Source organism: Bos grunniens, chromosome 23, assembly GCF_055505025.1.
Source record: "Bos grunniens cultivar Pamir isolate PY7600 chromosome 23, Bosgru_T2T1.0, whole genome shotgun sequence".
Taxonomy (NCBI): domain Eukaryota; kingdom Metazoa; phylum Chordata; class Mammalia; order Artiodactyla; family Bovidae; genus Bos; species Bos grunniens.
In genome coordinates this window covers 14890234-14907892 of record NC_141187.1, presented here as the reverse complement: position 1 = coordinate 14907892, position 17659 = coordinate 14890234, and the positions used below count along the sequence as shown (strand labels likewise).

The 17659-nt window shown below is 41.0% G+C and overlaps 1 protein-coding gene across 1 annotated transcript in view; it reads left to right on the top strand.

The window, feature by feature from the left end:
- Positions 1-1611: 1611 nt before the first annotated feature.
- The window catches only part of KIF6 (kinesin family member 6), a 410786-nt gene continuing 394738 nt past the window's right edge, over positions 1612-17659 (top strand). Inside the window, 3 exon segments of the mRNA XM_086369695.1 lie at positions 1612-1860; positions 6460-6569; positions 13883-13957. Of these exon segments, the coding sequence (XP_086225821.1) occupies positions 1795-1860; positions 6460-6569; positions 13883-13957 (251 nt within the window). The 5' untranslated portion in view covers positions 1612-1794.

Below are 17659 nucleotides of genomic sequence, written 5' to 3'. Positions count from 1 at the left end.
CGCTCATGTATAGATTTTTGTGTGAACATGTTTTCATTTCTCTGGGATTAATGCTGGATTTTATAATAGTCACTTAGTTTTGTATGAAACTACCCAACAGTTTTCTAGAGTGGTTGTACAATTATCTACAATATGTTTTACACTTTACATTCCTACCAGTAATACATAAGTGATTCAGTTTCTCTATATCTTTGTCAGCATCTTGTTTTGTGGCTATTTTTAATTTTAGCCATTCTGATAAGCATGTCGCAATATCTCATTGTGGTTTTTTAACATGTATCACCTTGGTGGATACATATGGAACAACTTTTCATGGGTTAACAGTGTCTTTTGAAGACTCCATCTTTTCTTTTTATTATTTTCTTATTTACTTCTTTTCCAGATTTACTGAGATACAATTGACATATAAGCTTAAAGTATATGACGTGATAATTTGATCATGCATATATTATGAAATGATTATCACAATAAAGCCAGTCAGCAACTCTTATCACCTCATATAATTCCTTTTTTTCCTGGTAAGAACATTTAAGATTTACTCTCTTAGCAAATATATAACCAAAGTTGCCATGCTGTACACTAAGTCCCCAGAACTTATAACTGGAGTTTTTACCCTTTGGCCAGTATTTACATATTTCCCTCACTTCCTGGCCTCTGAATACCACCATTCTACTCTCTGTTTCTATGAGTTCAACTTTTCTAGATTTCACATGTAAGTGAGACCATACAGTATTTGTCTTTTCCAACATATTTCACCAAGCATAATACCTTCCAGTTCCATCCGTGTTGTTAAAATGGCAGGATGTCTTTATTTTTTTGGCAGAATAATATATATACCCCCATTATAGATATAAAACATAATATATAAAATAATATTCATATATATATATATATATCACATTTTCTTTTTTCCATTCATCCATTAGTGGGCATTTAGGTTGGTTCCATATCATGGTTAATATTTCTGGTGCATTTGGGAGTGCAACTATCTCTCTGATTTCAATTCTATTGTATATATACCCAGGAGTGGAATTGCTGAATCACACGGCAGTTCTATTTTTAATTTTTTAAGGCCCATACACACTATTTTCCATAGTGACTGTACCAACTCACATTCCCAACAGTGCACACCAGAGCCCATCCTTTCATGACAGGACTATTGCGTGAAAAATAGTCCCCCTTCCTCCAGTTTTGGCCTCTTCCAAAACAGAACTAGATAAGGTGCCCTTCCACAGGACTCGGTCTTAACTTGTGATTTCCCATTAAAACTCTGTCTCCTTCATCAGACCCTAATCTCCAAGGGGGCACAGGAAGTGTTTGCTTAGCTCAGAATCCCCAGGCAGTACATTGCTGTCACAAATCAAGTGCCATCTTTTCAATGAATGAATAATAAAAACCAGAACGACTTCAGTGCTAAAAAGAGGTGTTGGCAAAGAGAAAGAATGGATTAAAGAACGGGCAAGGCATAACGATTGTCACCGCATTAACCACTCTCCAGGCCAGCTTTGGCTCTAAGCCAGGTACCAGATCTGATCACGCGCACGCGCAGCTCTCTTCGCGTGGCCCCGCCCCGTCCTCGGCCCCGCCCCCGCCCTCAACCCCTCCCTCCGGGCCTTCCCACTTGCCAGCAACCAATTAGGGAGAGGAGGCGGTCCTGGTTGGCGCGGTGCTCCATGGGTAGTGTCCCTAGTTACTGTTGCCAAGGCTACGGCTTGCCTGAGGCGGCTGGAGTCAGAAGTTTTGGGAGCCAGTGCCTGAGAGAGGTCAAGGGTCAGTGCAAGAGCCGAGGAGGAGATGGTGAAGCAGACGATCCAAATTTTCGCCAGGGTGAAGCCCACTGTCCGGAAGCAGCAACAAGGGGTACGGGTCGGAGCAGCACGGGCGCCGGCGCGGCGGGGCCTCTCAGGCCGGGGGAGGGGCGGCACGCGAGGGTCCCCGGCCCGGGTGAGGGGTTCGGCTCCCGGCGCGGGATACCGCCAGACGTCCAGCACACTCTGTTCTGGCACCCGAACAGCCCATAGACGCCAACACATTGCTGTCAGGAGGCTCGGACAGACCCAGTCCATTTCCACCCGACACAGACCTGCGGGCCCCGATTAACCTGCACAGAACCACCTGTGTACTCCGGGACACACGTGTTCACGCAGCTGCAGACCCGTGCACACACATGTACGTCTGCGTGTATGCGTGATCATAGACTAGCCTTAGCTGTGCGCCCTTATTGCACTTTTCTCGAGAACAGTCACACAGGTCTGCCCACCCAGGTGCATTCAAACTTCTGGTTCATCCTCGGGCAAAATGTGCAAGCCAGAGATACGTGTCTACACGCTCTAAGATGATACGGATGATAGATACAGATAGAGACACACAAAGCCTACCCGGTGGTTCTTACGCAGTGGGCCCTTAGAGTTTTTTGACTATATTGTCATTCTGAACATAAACGTTGACATACACTCGTTGCAGATGTAAACAGGTATTTATGCAACTTACACAAAGAATATACATACCTTTTATTCTGAAAACATTACCTGAGCATTTACTAGGCGTTTCCTCTAGGATGCTACGCTCAGAAGTGTGCAAAGAAGGCTAAGGCATGATCCTACTCTGAGCGGAAATACTTTGAATGCTCCTCAGATGTTTCAAAACATTGTTTTCTTTCCTTGGGAAGGAGCATAGTCATTCTTACCACTTAGATTCTTTGTCTGCATTATCCTCGAGTCTCATGAAAACCCTGCAAGGCTGCTGTTTTCCTCATTTTATAGATGAGGAAGCTGAGTCTCGGACAGGTTAAATAATTTGGCTCAGCCAGCCACCTGGTGAGTGGCAGAACTGTGATTTTAATTAAGGATTTTTTTATTCCAAAGCTTTTGGGACAAAACCTTTCTGCCTCAGAAAATAAGGATATTGGCAAGGGCCATCTGAGTCATATTCATGAGTCTCTGGAATGGGTATATTTTTAATAATATTTTATCTCTACTTCATATCTACAAAGAGTATATGTATATGTGTAACAACATTTGCTGTTGTCTAGTCATTAAGTTGTGTCAGACTCTTTTGTGACCCCATGGACTGTAGCTCACCAGGCTCTTCTCTCCATGGGATTGCCTAGACACGAATATCGGAGTGTGTTGCTATTTCCTTCTCCAGGGGATCTTCCTGACCCAGGGATCAAACTAGTATCTCTGTCTCCTGCATTGGCAGGTGGATTCTTTACCACTGAGCCACCTGGGAAGCCCATGTAACATCATGTGAAGTGAAAGTCGCTCAGTCACATCTGACTCTTTGCTACCCCATGGACTATAGCGTCCATGGAATTCTCCAGGAAAGAATACTGGAATGGGTAGCTTTTCCCTTCTCTAGGGGATCGTCCCAACCCAGGGATCAAACCCAGGTCTCCCGCATTGCAGGCGGAATTTTTACCAGCGGAGCCACAAGGGAAGTCCATGTAACATCATCAGATCAGATCAGATCAGTCGCTCAGTCGTGTCCGACTCTTTGCGACCCCATGAATCGCAGCACGCCAGGCCTCCCTGTCCATCACCAACCCCCGGAGTTCACTGACACTCACGTTCATCGAGTCAGTGATGCCATCCAGCCATCTCATCCTCTGTCATCATAGCAGCTTATAATTTAGGATTTGCCTCATGTAAATTTATATATTTAAAACAAGGGGAATATAGTGTCTTGTCATTGTTTTCATCTTCAGTCTTTTCATTCATGGAATACAGTTAGGAAAAGATGCATGAAAACACTCTAAGTGTGGCATTTAAAAAATTTAAGGAATATAGAATATGGAAAGCAACCATTGAGTATCTTCCCATTTTTTCTCCTCTTACATTCACTTACAAGGTTTTTAAAGTACATCACATATAAAAATTGCCCCCACACCCATACTTTCCCCCACCCTCACCCCCAGATTCTTAGCTAAAAATACTGAACCTGTCTATATTGACTCAGCAGTCAGAAACAGGTGCTTGGATGTGATCGTGTGACAGGATGGATAGAGGTGGGGCTTGGAGGAGGGGTGGGTTGATAGAGAATGTTGGATTTAATTTGAACTTCTTTCCTTAAAGTGCAATGTTTGTATTTTTAAAATGTGCCTTCTTTTGCATTTCTTCTGTGAGATTCTATGGAGTGTCTTCTTTGCTACTCCAGGAAATATTTTTAGGTATCATATTGTACTTTAATAATGCCAGATTCTTACTGAGTTGCAACATTATGCCATGTACAGAAAAATCAGAGAACACAGATGAACAAGTTTTGAATTAGTGTATCCCTACCCTTCCTCATTGGAAAAGACTCTGATGCTGGGAGGGATTGGGGGCAGGAGGAGAAGGGGACGACAGAGGATGAGATGGCTGGATGGCATCACTGACTTGATGGACGTGAGTCTGGGTGAACTCCAGGAGTTGGTGATGGACAGGGAGGCCTGGCGTGCTGCGATTCATGGGGTGGCAAAGAGTCGGACACAACTGAGCGACTGAACTGAACTGAACCCTTCCTTAGAAATCCCACTGTTGGCACCCTATACTTTTGCTCCCAAAGGTTGTGTAGTTGTTTCTCTGATTAGATATACTCTTTGTAGCATTAAACTAAGAGTGACTCAAAGGTATGTTTTTTCTTCATTTTGTGGCTCTGTTACTTCATTAATCATACTCCCTGAGACACTATAAATTAAATGATGATAATTTATAGATTAGTGTATTAAAAGATACATAAGATGACCCTCTGTGATAATTTTAACAGTAGCAGTGCTTTTCATTTGCATAGTGCTTTGTATATTTTGAAATATCTTCATAGTCATCCTTGCATTGGTCTAATTGTCTCCTATTAAAGAACAGCTCCATCTCAAATATTTTTATGACTAACGGTAGAAAGCCAATCTATTAGACTAAACAAGTTTTCTTGTTGTGGGCTTTTCTTAATGCCTGAAAGAATGGCTTAATGAGAGGAGTGGAAAGTCACTGTTCCTACTCTGTTAATATATTGGCCCTTTTTGTCTTCTAAGTACTGTTACAGGTTTTTAAAAAATGTATGGCATCCCTCACTCCTGTACACTTTTTTTGTCTTACTCACCCTTTTCACTCACCTGTCTAACCATTAACCTTTTTTTAAAAAAACAATGTAGTGCCCTATAGAATATAATTTTTAAATGTCTCCTGAGAAAATCTAACCAGAAAGCCTTGGACGTGATGCCATAACTTTCTATGAATAATTTTATTTTACAGCATGACTTTTCTTACATGAATTCCTCACATTTTAAGTGAGAGAGCTCAATAAAAATCTGCTTAGGAAAATTATTCAGACTTTCTGGAGATTTAGGCAGGCTTTTTACTTATTTCAGAATATGAATTTCCCCCCATAATCAAGCATCTAAATGGGTCTTAAACGGGAAGTATTGCTTGTTAGAAAGAATTTTATTTCTTGGTGAAAGACAAAAAGTCTTTTTTAAAAACTTCTAAACCTAATGACTAACATTTTTTATGGTGCATTACAAAATGCTTCTATTTCCATGACATCATTTGATCCCCACAGCAATCTTGTAATGGAGGCGATTCTGTGTTCTTCATCTTATGTATGTTCTGAGACGCTAAAAGCGGTGACTGGTCACACAGCTGGTAAACTGAGATCAGTGTTAGACCCAGGTCTTTGGACATCAAATTGTAGACTTCTATTTATTCCCTATGATCTGTTTATAGGCTGGACTCTTGCTTTTCCTGGCCAATAAGTAAAGGGATAGATAACCAAGAAGAGAATCAGAATATTACAGTTGTAAAGGGGGTTGGTTAAGACCCTTCATTTCCCTATCTGCTTAAAGAGGTTAAGTGATTTCTCTCAGGTCATTTTCTAATTAGTGGCTGAGCTGGGAGGAGAACCTAGAAAATGACATCAAAGACGTGAATTACATGTGTCTTTTGAAACCACATGTCTTTTATCAAATGCTTAAATATGTCTCATGGAAACTCGGGCTTCTTTGAACATAACTTGAATTAGGGCATTCTTGTGAGCTCTCTGAGAGGGCTCAGACCCAGGCCTTTCATCTCTGTGTCTAGCATTTTGTAAATGCTGAGAAATGCTTATTGGTTGTAGTAAAATGTTAATTTCTGGTACATAATTCCAAAGCAATACTTAGATAATATGTTGTTGTCAGGGCTATTATTTTCTCAACAATGGAGACAGACACTCAAATACTCAAATTTAAGTATTAGATAATGCAAAGAGGATCTGAGTTTTGATCAGACATTGATTTAGGTTTTACTTTTTGTTCAGTTCCATATATTTGTTTGAGTGTGCACAGAGTTTAAACAGGAAAATTATCCAAGTTGTGCTGTGTTATGACTTTTTATCTGAAAAGTACAGTTTTTAAAATACTATTACAATGCATGTCATAATAACATGGTCATTGTTCAAGTCATAATTTTATCATTTTATATCCATTTGTTGTCTTCATATTTGCAGATTTATTCCATAGATGAAGATGAAAAATTAACACCTAGCTTGGAAATTATCTTACCTCGTGATTTGGCAGATGGATTTGTGAATAATAAGCGAGAAAGCTACAGATTTAAGTAAGCTTTCCTTTTTTCATCTTCAGTTCTGTTTTACTATTGAAGTAACTCTTGTCCTGCTTTAATATCCACTGTGAAATCATTGGTATCATTTCTTGGGGAGAATGTAGTACAGTTCTCTGTCTTATCTAGTAAATAGAATTCAAGTTGTCTTTTCACTGCTGTGCCCAGAATTAAAAAGGGGGTATATTTCTGTATCCAACAGGATATCCTAAGATCCTACTCTTTTTTTTTTTTTTTAATTACATCTGTTTATCAAGTGTTATCTTTTTCCTTCTTGGCCCATTTATAGGACGTTCAATGCATGACTAAAATTTATTAAAGATGACAACTTAAGGAACAATCTGTATGCTGAATAGGTGAGCTTTCTTAATAACCTAAAAGGCATAATGACCTCACCTGTGCATGTGTACACTCTGTACCTGTACTGTCTGTTGTACCAGCCACTCGCCACGTGTAGCTCTTAAGCACTTGAAATGGAGCTGGTCTGAATTGAGATGTGCTGTGAGTATGAGACATATCAAGGGTTTTTGAAAGTTTACTATGAAATAAAGAATATAAAAAAGCTCAATAATTCTTTTCATATTAACTACACAGTAAAGTGAAAACATGTTGAATATATTGTGCTAAAATATATTATTAAATTTAATTTCACCTGTTTCACTTCAGTTCAACAATGTGGCTAGTAAAAATGTTAAATATATACTCATATTTATGGGTTGCATTTTATTTCTCTGGCACAGTGCTGAACTGCAAGATGCAAGCAACATTCAGCCACTCCTGGATTGTCATCTGTGCCTTTGGTCCAAATACTCTCCTAGTAGGCAGGCCTTACATTTGGAGATTATGGCTGTTGCATACTGTCTTTACTCTCCAGATGGCATAATTTCAGATGGCATAATTTCTTTTAATCCACACTTTTAATTTCTGGAGAAGTTTGAGCTCAAGTTAAACCCATATTTAATCTCTGGGCCAAATGAGAAGGGAATGGCTACCCACTCCAGTATTCTTGCCTGGAAATTTTCATGGACAGAGGAGCCTGGCGAGCTACAATCCATAGCATCACAAACAGTCGGAGACAACTGAGCGACTCTGTGTGGTCCTGCTGAAGGCGTCCTAATTGTTCTCTTGTGTTCTAGGCTGTTCTGCATGGGCCTTAATTTGAGACTGTTCCTGCCCTTGTGCATGGATAGAACCACCTCAGATATTTTTTGTGTGTTTCTCTCTCTCTACTTCTTATTTCTCCTCCCTCCTCATTATGATGGTGATGATGATGATGACTTTGTCTCATAAAGATTCTCTTTGGTCTTCACAACTCCCCCCATTATGTCTGTCATGGTTATCTCTCCCACCACCTCCAGCCCATCTTTGTCTTGTGGCTCCTTTTATAGTAAGCACAGGAGAAGGACTAGCCCAGGGTTGCATGGTGAGGTAGGTCTAACCTTGTCTTTGTGGCTCCTCATTGCCTTGTATTCTGTCCCTTAAGGAGTAGCCTTGTAATACATGACTTACTTTTCTGAAGGTGGCATTCTCCCACTGGTATAAGCATACTACATACCTTACTAGCTATGACTTAATGACAACTGGGCTAGGCCTGTCTCCACAAAGCCACAGTTTCCTAAAACATTGTGTTCAGCTTGATTCTGTTTGATGGCTAAGAAACAATTGGCCATGTCCCTATCTTTTAAGAAGGCAATGGCACCCCACTCCAGTACTCTTGCCTGGAAAATCCCATGGATGGAGGAGCCTGGAAGGCTGCAGTCCATGGGGTTGCTAAGAGTCGGACATGACTGAGCGACTTCACTTTCACTTTTCCCTTTCATGCATTGGAGAAGGAAATGGCAACCCACTCCAGTATTCTTGCCTGGAAAATCCCAGGGACAGGGGAGCCTGGTGGGTTGCCGTCTATGGGGTCGCACAGAGTCGGACACGACTGAAGCGACTTAGCAGCAGCAGCAGCAGCTATCTTTTGGCCATTTCCAAAGTATGCTGTGTGTTATGCAGATATAAACAGTATATTTGCACATACGCTTATTGAAAAAGTGCTGTTTGCTTATTATTTTTAAATCTCTTGATCATTCTTTGTAAACCTCTGAATTAAAAATCTTTATTTTATTTGATGTAATAAAGTAAGATTTATTTTCATAGAAAGATATCTGATTACATTGCTGAATGAATTAAATTCAGTTATAAATACAGAGTGTGTAGTATGATCCATATACATAAAATAAAATTAAATTTAGAAAAGTAAAATTAAGGGATTTTTTTTCTTCATGAGCTTCCCAAAATCCACTGAGCTTTCCAATTTCCATTATGTTATCCCCACAAGTCAGAGAATAGGAAGAACTTTCAATTTGTGTCACCTATAGGATGATAGAAACAAAAAATATTGGCTTTAGTATTTTAAATACAGAAATTAGTAAATTATGTATGTTCAGAGATAAAATATTTAAGCATCTTAAATGCTGTTTTCACCCAAGAAAATTCATGCAGTCGGTAAATCTTTATTACCCGTCCACTGTGTGCTGTTTTAATGGCCAGGAATACAGCAAGGAATGCACCAAACTTTTGCTCTCAGGTACTTGCATTTTAGTGGGAAAAGATGAACAGGCAGTGTGTGTATGTCAGAAAGTATTGAGTGCTATTGAGGAAAATACGGTAAGGAAAGGCGAATAAAGATTGCTGGGATGAGGGCAGCAAACTGGAGGCATGGCTGCAGTTTTTCACAGGGACTTCAGAGAAGGTGAACATTTTAACAGAAACTTGAAGGAAGTAAGGAAACCAGACACTTTGCTGTGTGAGGGATGGGAATTCCAGGATCAGGATAGAGCAAGAATGGAGTTCCTGGGATGAGAGAGTGCCTGGCTTGCTTGAAGAAGCACAAGGAATGTGTGTGGCTAGAAGACAGTGAGCAAGAGGGCTGGAGGGAGATGAAGGCTAAGGGATAACAGAGTGGCCAGGTCCTTTGGAGCTTTTCCTGAAGTGCTCAGGGAAGGTAATGGAGGGTTGTGAACAGAATAATAGACTAATTTCACTTATGGTTTAGCAGGATCATTCTTGCCAATGTGTAGATAATGGACTGAAAGGGGGCCAAGGGAGACCAGGCAAGAAACTATGGTGGCTTGGGCCAGAGTAGTAGCTAGTGGAAATGTTGAGAAGTAATTGGGTTCTTCTGGCTGTATTTTGAAGGTCAGACTAGCAGAGTTTGCTGATGGGTTGGATACAGAGTACAATGGAAAGAGAGGAGTCAAGCATATATTCTAAGGTTTTGGACTGAACTTTGAAAAAAGTGGAGTTGGCACTTACTAGGATGGAGAAGACAAGAAGAAGCCAGTTTGGGATGAGAAGAAATCAGCATGTACCACATTTGAAATGGAGTATGGGCTTCCCTTGTAGCTCAGTCGGTAAAGAATCTGCATGCAATGCAGGAAACCCGGGTTTGATCCTTGGGTTGGGAAGATCCCCTGGAGAAGGAAATGGCAACCCACTCCAGTATCCTTGCCTGGAAAATCTCATGGACTAAGGACGGAGGAGCCTGGTGGGCTGCGGTCCATTGGGTCACAAAGAGTCGGGCACGACTGGGTGACTAACACTGTAGGGAAAACTTAACACAATCTTCCAATCCTAAAGGAGGGCAATGCCAAAGAATCTTCAAACTGCCACACAACTGCACTCATTTCACATGCTAGCAAAGTAATGCTCAAAATTCTTCAAGCCAGTCTTCAACAGTATGTGAACCAAGAACTTCCAGATGTACAAGCTGGATTTAGAAAAGGTAGAAGAACCAGAGATCAAATTGCCAATGTCCGTTGCACCATAGAAAAAGCTAGAGAATTCCGGAAAACCATCTACTTCTACTTCATTGACTATGCTAAAGCCTTTTACTGTGTAGATCACAACAAACTGTGGAAAATTCTTAAAGAGAAGGGACTACCATACCACCTTACCTGCCTCCTGAGAAACCTGTATGTAGGTCAAGAAGCAACAGTTAGAACTGGACGTGGACAATGGACTGGTTCAAAATTGGGAAAGGAGTATGTCAAGGCTATTTGTCACCCTGCTTATTTAAGTTATATGCAGAGTACATCATGTGAAATTCTGGGCTGGATGAAGCACAAGCTAGAATCAAGACAGTGGGGAGAAATATCAATAACTTCAGATATGCAGATGACACCACCTGCAGAAAGTGAAGAGGAATTAAGAGCCTCTTGATGAAGGAAGTTGAAAGAGGAGAGTGAAAAAGCTGGCTTGAAACTCAACATTCAAAAAATGAAGATCATGGCATCTGGTCCTATCACTTTATGGCAACTAGATGGGGAAACAGTGGAAACAGTGACAGGCTTTATTTTCTTGGGCTCCAAAATCACTGAAGATGGTGACTGCAGCCATGAAATTAAAAGACGGTTACTCCTTGGAAGAAAAGCTATGACAAACCTATTAAAAAGCAGAGACGTTACTTTGCCTACAAAGGTCCATATAGTCAAAGCTATGGTTTTTCCAGTAGTTATGTATGAATGTGACAGCTAGGCAATAAAAAAGGCTGAGCACTGAAGAATTGATGCTTTCAAACTGTGGTGCTGGAGAAAACTCTTGAGATTCCCTTGGACAGCAAGGAGATCAAACCAGTCACTCCTAAGGGAAGTCAACCCTGAATATTCACTGGAAGGACTGATGCTGAAACTGAAGCTCCAAAACTTTGGCTACGTGTTACAAAGAGCAGGCTCAGTGAAAAAGACCCTAATGTTAGGAAAGATTGAAGGCAGGAAAGGGGACAACAGAGGATGAAATGGTGAATGGCATCACCTACTCAATAGACACTAGTTTGAGCAAGCTCTGGGAGATAGTGAAGGATAGGGAAGCCTGGTGTGCTGCAGTCTACAGGGCCACAAAGAGTTGGACATGACTGAGCAACTGAACAACAGCAATAACATGACCTCCTAATAAATTAAAGGACCTGCTTGGAATCAGGAAACTTAAGTTATATCTCAAGACACACGATAGATTAGCTCCAGGACCAAAAGTAAATTGCTTTATCTCTCCAAGTCTCAGTTTCTTCTTCTGGAAAGGATTAGATTAAACCTCTTAAACTCTATGATTTTATTTTGCTTTTTAGTGGCTTTCAGAAGACAGCTGATCATAATGAATTTCCAGATTGTTGTACAACTCTGTTATATAAAAGAAGATGTTTGAGAGTGATTATATTTGATGTTTAATGCACAATGTATGATTTATTGAACCTCCTCCCATCTCTTTGGTTTACACGATGTTAGATGTCATTCCCCTTCAGGAAGTGGGGCCGTGTATCTGTGTTAGTCCCTCAGTCATGTCTGACTCTTTGCAACTCCATGGACTGTAGCCCACCAGGCTCCTCTGTCCATGGGATTCTCCAGGCAAGAATACTGGAGTGGGTTGCTGTTCCCTTCTCTAGGGGGATCTTCCCGACCCAGGGATCAAACCCAGGTGCCCTGCATTGCAGGCAGATTGTTTACCATCTGAGCCACCAGGGAAGTGTAAGGAAGTAGGCTTGGGAATGACTAATTCATTTACTCAGTCATCACCAACTTGGTAAAAGAATCAAAACAGCCTCAGAAACATCGTCATCACCGAAAAGCGCCACTGGGTCCGTGCTCAGACATCACAGTGGGCAGTTCTCCAAAGAGCACTTGAGCAGCGGCGTTATCTCAATATTCGTATCTGAAGCCCTCAAACACCTTTGGGGTCTTGAGGAGTGTTCTGGGCACACTCAGTAAATATTGCTAAATTATAATCCTGTCTGCTAAATGAGTACCCAGAGCACCTTACAATCTCTCTTTATATACAGTTTCATTATTTGCTTCTTCAAAAGGGTGGTTGTTATGGTATAGGAATCTTTTGAAATGAATGTTGTTGAAAGACAGTGAAATTCATTCCATTTTATATTTCCAACCCAGCTCCAGACATCCTTCTGAACTCCTTAGTAGTGAAAACAAACCTACATTTCATGTCATCTCTACTTTAATTGAACTGGTGCCCAATTCATTGGTGTGGGCAGACACACACACCACTTTGAAAGCTGCTTAGGACGTGTATGTTTCAAAGGCTTTGCTCTAAAATCCTCCCCCTCCCAATTTTTATTTCGAAAACTTTTAACTATGCAGAAGAAGTGGAGGAATAATGCAATCAAACCTCCTCTACCCTTTGTGGGAGAGTCACCAATTTATTAACGTTTTGCCCTGTCCACTTATATTCCCTCTCTCTCTGTCTCTCCGCCTTCTCCTTGCCTTTTCCCTGCTTCTCACCTTTCCTTCCCCCATTTGTCTTGCTGTCTCTTTCTTCATGATGTTTGGAATGGGGGCCATACTTGCTGGTAGTGCGTAAACACTGTATAAGGATGGGTTGAGCATCTTCCTGGGGCTTCCCTGGTGGCTCAGATGGTAAAGGATCCACCTGCCGTGCAGGAGACCTGGGTTCAGTTCCTGGGTTGGGAGGATCCCCTGGAAGAGGGCATGGCAACCCACTCCAGTATTCTTGCCTGGAGAATCTGCATGGACAGAAGGGCCTGACAGGCTACAGTCCATGGGGTCGCAAAGAGTCAGACACAACTAAGTGACTAAGCACACACAGCACAGCGCCTCCTCCCGGTGTTGGCAGTGCTCGTGATCCTGTCCTAAGCTAAGGTAATAAGAGTGCAGTGGACACCATCCTATCTCCCCGGTCCCCTAGCTGTGCCAGTCACATCAAGATTTCCTTTACAATGCAGCTCTATTTTAACTTACTGTTTGACTTTTGACTTTGAGCAACAAAATGAAATAAACTATCCTGAGAATTAAGTAGCTGATCCTAGGATGCAGTAACTAATGGAAAACAAACCTCAACTCAAGACATTAAAACTGAGTTCAATGATCATGCATTTCACAGCTGCGTCTTTCTCTTGCAGGTCAGACATCAGAAGTTCTTTGGCTGTTTACGTCCTGTTCTTGGGTTTCCATTTCATGCACTTAATCTTGATCTGAATTTGATGCCAATTGCAGACACTGTCCCTCTTGAGAGCTAAAAAACACACAGTTTATTATTTGGTTCAAAGCTGCTGCAGTTTTTCAGAGGGATTTATTGTGCAGATCTTGTCAAAGCAATACTGTTTACTCACCATTTGTATACAGGGGTACAAGAGCTCAGTGTGTTTGGGGCTACAGGGCAAACATTGTGTTAGGTTAGGTAAGCCTAGTGATGTAAATATGGGGTAATTTACAGAGCTTTTAGGACGAAAAAAATGGATTAATCCAATAGGGTTTGAAGGCTCAGCTTTTAAATAATTACTGTTTTCACATTTGCAGATTTCAAAGGATTTTTGATCAGGATGCAAAGCAAGAGACCATTTTTGAAAACATTGCCAAACCAGTTGCTGAGAGGTAGGATTTCCTATATTTTGTTCAGTGGGTTAGTGGTTTTTCATCTTGCCTTCAATTCTCAGATAATTGTGGTAATGCACTTCAGTCTATCAATTATATACTCAGGCTGCAGGGCATGTGATGATGGCAGCGCTAATACTTTCTCTTCTCACAGCTTGTTTGTTTTAGATTTAGATACTGAGCCTCAAAACAAACCGATCAGATGGATAGAAGAGCTATTACTACTCCCATTTTGAAAGATATGTAAATCTCCGAGGATTGGAGAGACTAAGTAGCACTGCTCAGGGCTGGTAGCTAGTGGTGGCAGAGTCCTAGATGGTTGTCTAACTGTTAGGTCCAGTGCTGTTTGCTCAGGACAGTATTTCACGCCTATGGTTAGATGGATGAAGGACTGTGACACCTGGAAGGCCTAATTCTGATTGACCCAGCTCTGCTGCTGCTGCTGCTAAGTCGCTTCAGTCGTGTCCGACTCTGTGCGTCCCCACAGATGGCAGCCCACCAGGCTCCAGCATCCCTGGGATTCTCCAGGCAAGAACACTGGAGTGGGTTGCCATTTCCTTCTCCAATGCATGAAAGTGAAAAGTGAAAGTGAAGTCGCTCAGTTGTGTCCGACTCTTCAAGACCCCATGGACTGCAGCCTACCAGACTCCTCCGTCCTTGGGATTCTCCAGGCAGGAGTACTGGAGTGGGGTGCCATTGCCTTTTCCAGACCCAACTCTACCTCAGGGTAATAACTCTATTTCAAAACTTGGCTCTTCACTTAGGTCCCTTTTGTTTCTGCATATCCAGGTAGTTGTGGGCTGCTGGCTACTAAAACCAAACTCACCTGAGAATAAATAATTCTGAATAAATCAGAGTGCCATTTTATTAATATATGTTGGTGAAGTCTCCTTGGTACTAGATGCTCAAGTCCTTAGATAAGCACCTTCTCCTATAGGGAGTCTATATGGGAAATTACTACTAATAAGGTGGCTTTCAGCTCCTGAAATTACTGGGTGATTTTAATGATCTAAGTATCCCCAGATACTTCTATCTTTATGACTAGAATGAAAAATACTTCTGCTGAACAAACTCATTTTTCAAGTCTACTGATCAGTGCATTCTCAACCACAACCTTGCCGAAAATGTATCAACACATATTGTCTCCAAAGTACCTGTTTCATGAATACTACTCAAACCATGCCCTTCTCTCTTTTTTTCCCCCCCAGCTTTATCGAGATATAATTGACATATGACATTGTGTAAGTTTAAGGTATATGTGTTGCTTTGACACATTTATAAATGATGTCACCAAAATGATTATCACCATAGTATCAGCTACCACGTCCATCTCATCACATAGTTCCCATTTCTTTTTTGTGCTAAGAACATTTCAGATTTGCCCTCGTAGCAACATTTAAGTATTTGGTACATATAAGAGTATTATTAGCTACAGTCACCATGCTGTCCATTAGATCCCTGAACTTAAGCCATTCTCTTTTTATACTGTCTTCCATCACAGTTGGTAAGATATAATTGAATAGGCTTAAGCTATTTTACGGAGAAGGCAATGGCACCCCACTGCAGTACTCTTGTCTGGAAAATCCCATGGACGGAGGAGCCTGGTAGGCTGCAGTCCATGGGGTCATCAAGAGTCGGACACGACTGAGCGACTTCACTTTCACTTTTCACTTTCATGCATTGAAGAAGGAAATGGCAACCCACTCCAGTGTTCTTGCCTGGAGAATCCCAGGGACAGGGGAGCCTGGTGGGCTTCCATCTATGGGGTCGCACAGAGTCGGACACGACTGAAACGACTCAGCAGCAGCAGCAGCAGCTATTTTAGTTGTAGTCACAGTCCAGTAGCATCTCTCTAAATTCAGGTCTCCTTGACTGGGTGTCGTCTATTTTTAAAATTCTGTTCTTTTTAGTAATGTTTCAGTTTGTGTCATTTTTCAGGTAGCTCATCTCGTGTGTTTTATTTTGTGATGTCCCAGTGTCTTGTGGGAAAGGGACATCAGTTTGTGTTTCCTGGATGTCTATTTATTGCCCCCCATTACTGACTCCCTCTCCCATCTTGAGCCCACTTCCCACTCTGGCTCCTGCTGTGCCCTCTGCCTGGAATTCTCTTCCTTCAGAAATCTGCCTAGTTGCTTTCTGAGCTCTTTTGAGGCCTTTGCTCGTGTATCCCCTTCTCAGTCAGGCCATCTGTTCTTAGTACCCAACTTGAAACTGTGTTCCCTGTCACCCTTCCCTATATATTTGCTTTAGCATCTGACATACTATATAGTTTCCTTACTAGTTTTTTTTTTTTTTTTTTTTTGCTTGTCAGCCTTCTACCAGAACAAAAGCTCCATGAAGGCTGGGGATTTATTTGTCTTGTTCATGACTTGACAGAGATACCCGACTTGATGATGACAAGATCTCAGGGCTTTGTTATCCAGGATGCTCAAGTTGTTATCGAGGTTGCTCAAGTGAATTATATCATTTATCAATAGGAAACATTCCTCATTGTCCTTTTTAATACTTTTCTTCTTGTATCCCAATTTTCCTGAAACCGTTTTTGCTGGTTTTTTTTTTTCCCCCCTGTTGGGCTTTATCTAGTTTCTCTCTCTCAAGCTCTTCACTCAGCTTCCCTGGGTCATTTCGTTTTTAAATATAGGTCTGGTGAATAAAATATAGCAGACCTTTGCCTTCATAGCCAAATTCAGAGTCCCTGATATTTGATTAATTACTTTAACCTATTTATATTTATTATAGTTACTGTAATAGTGTTTGGAGCAATTCTTCTTCTCTATTTATTTTTTTCCCCATTTATCATACTCTCTATTTTTTCCCCTTTCTTGCTTTTTGTTTGTGCTCTTTGTTGTTTTTTGCTGCTTTATTTTCTCTCTCAAAGTGTAAACACGTCTCTGTGATTTAATTCAGATATTTAAGCTCATCTGTGCTTTTTCTCAACATCTAAACTTCTTCCCTCTTGCTTGTCTGGCCCTCTGCTGCTCGGGCAGGGCCCTTAGCACACTTTGACTTTGCCTTTCCTACTCTCCTAGCACTTTAACTGTTGAGATCTACCCATGATTCCATTCTGGGTCGTTATTTTCATGATCAACATTTACTTAAGCTTACCTGTAACTTTTATTTGTTTCTTTGCTCATCAGTGTTTCTTATACTTACGTCTGTTTCTTGGGTTCTCTTTTAGTTTTGCTGGTAATCATCATTAACAATTTTTTTAGCGAGCACTCAAGACTGAGGAGCTTTCTGAAGCTTTCATTCTCCTTCACAATTAAATGACCATTTGGCCAGGTATAGAATTCTAGGTTAAAAAATAATTTCTCTCATCACTGTGAAGACATTGCATCATTGTCTCCTTGTATGCAGTGTTGCTGAAGAGATGCTAGGGTCTATCTGGACCTTATTTCTTAGGAATTACACTTTTGTCCTAGATGTTTTTGGATTTTTTTTTTCTTTTTGTATTCTCTATCACCTCCCTTTTAAATTAATAACTTTTACAATTTTATTTTTTCATTTGTAGGAAATGAAAAAAAAAGGTATATTCTTGTTTATTGGTGTGATGTCCTTTCTCCTTCCGAAGAAAAATAGCATCTTTTCTTGGAAACACTGGCTTTTCTTTCTACATGCAGTTTCTCTGTGTGAATGTTCTTCTTTTGTAGAGTTGGTGCCTTGCTTTTCACCTACAGAATTTTCTCAGATGTTTGGTGATTC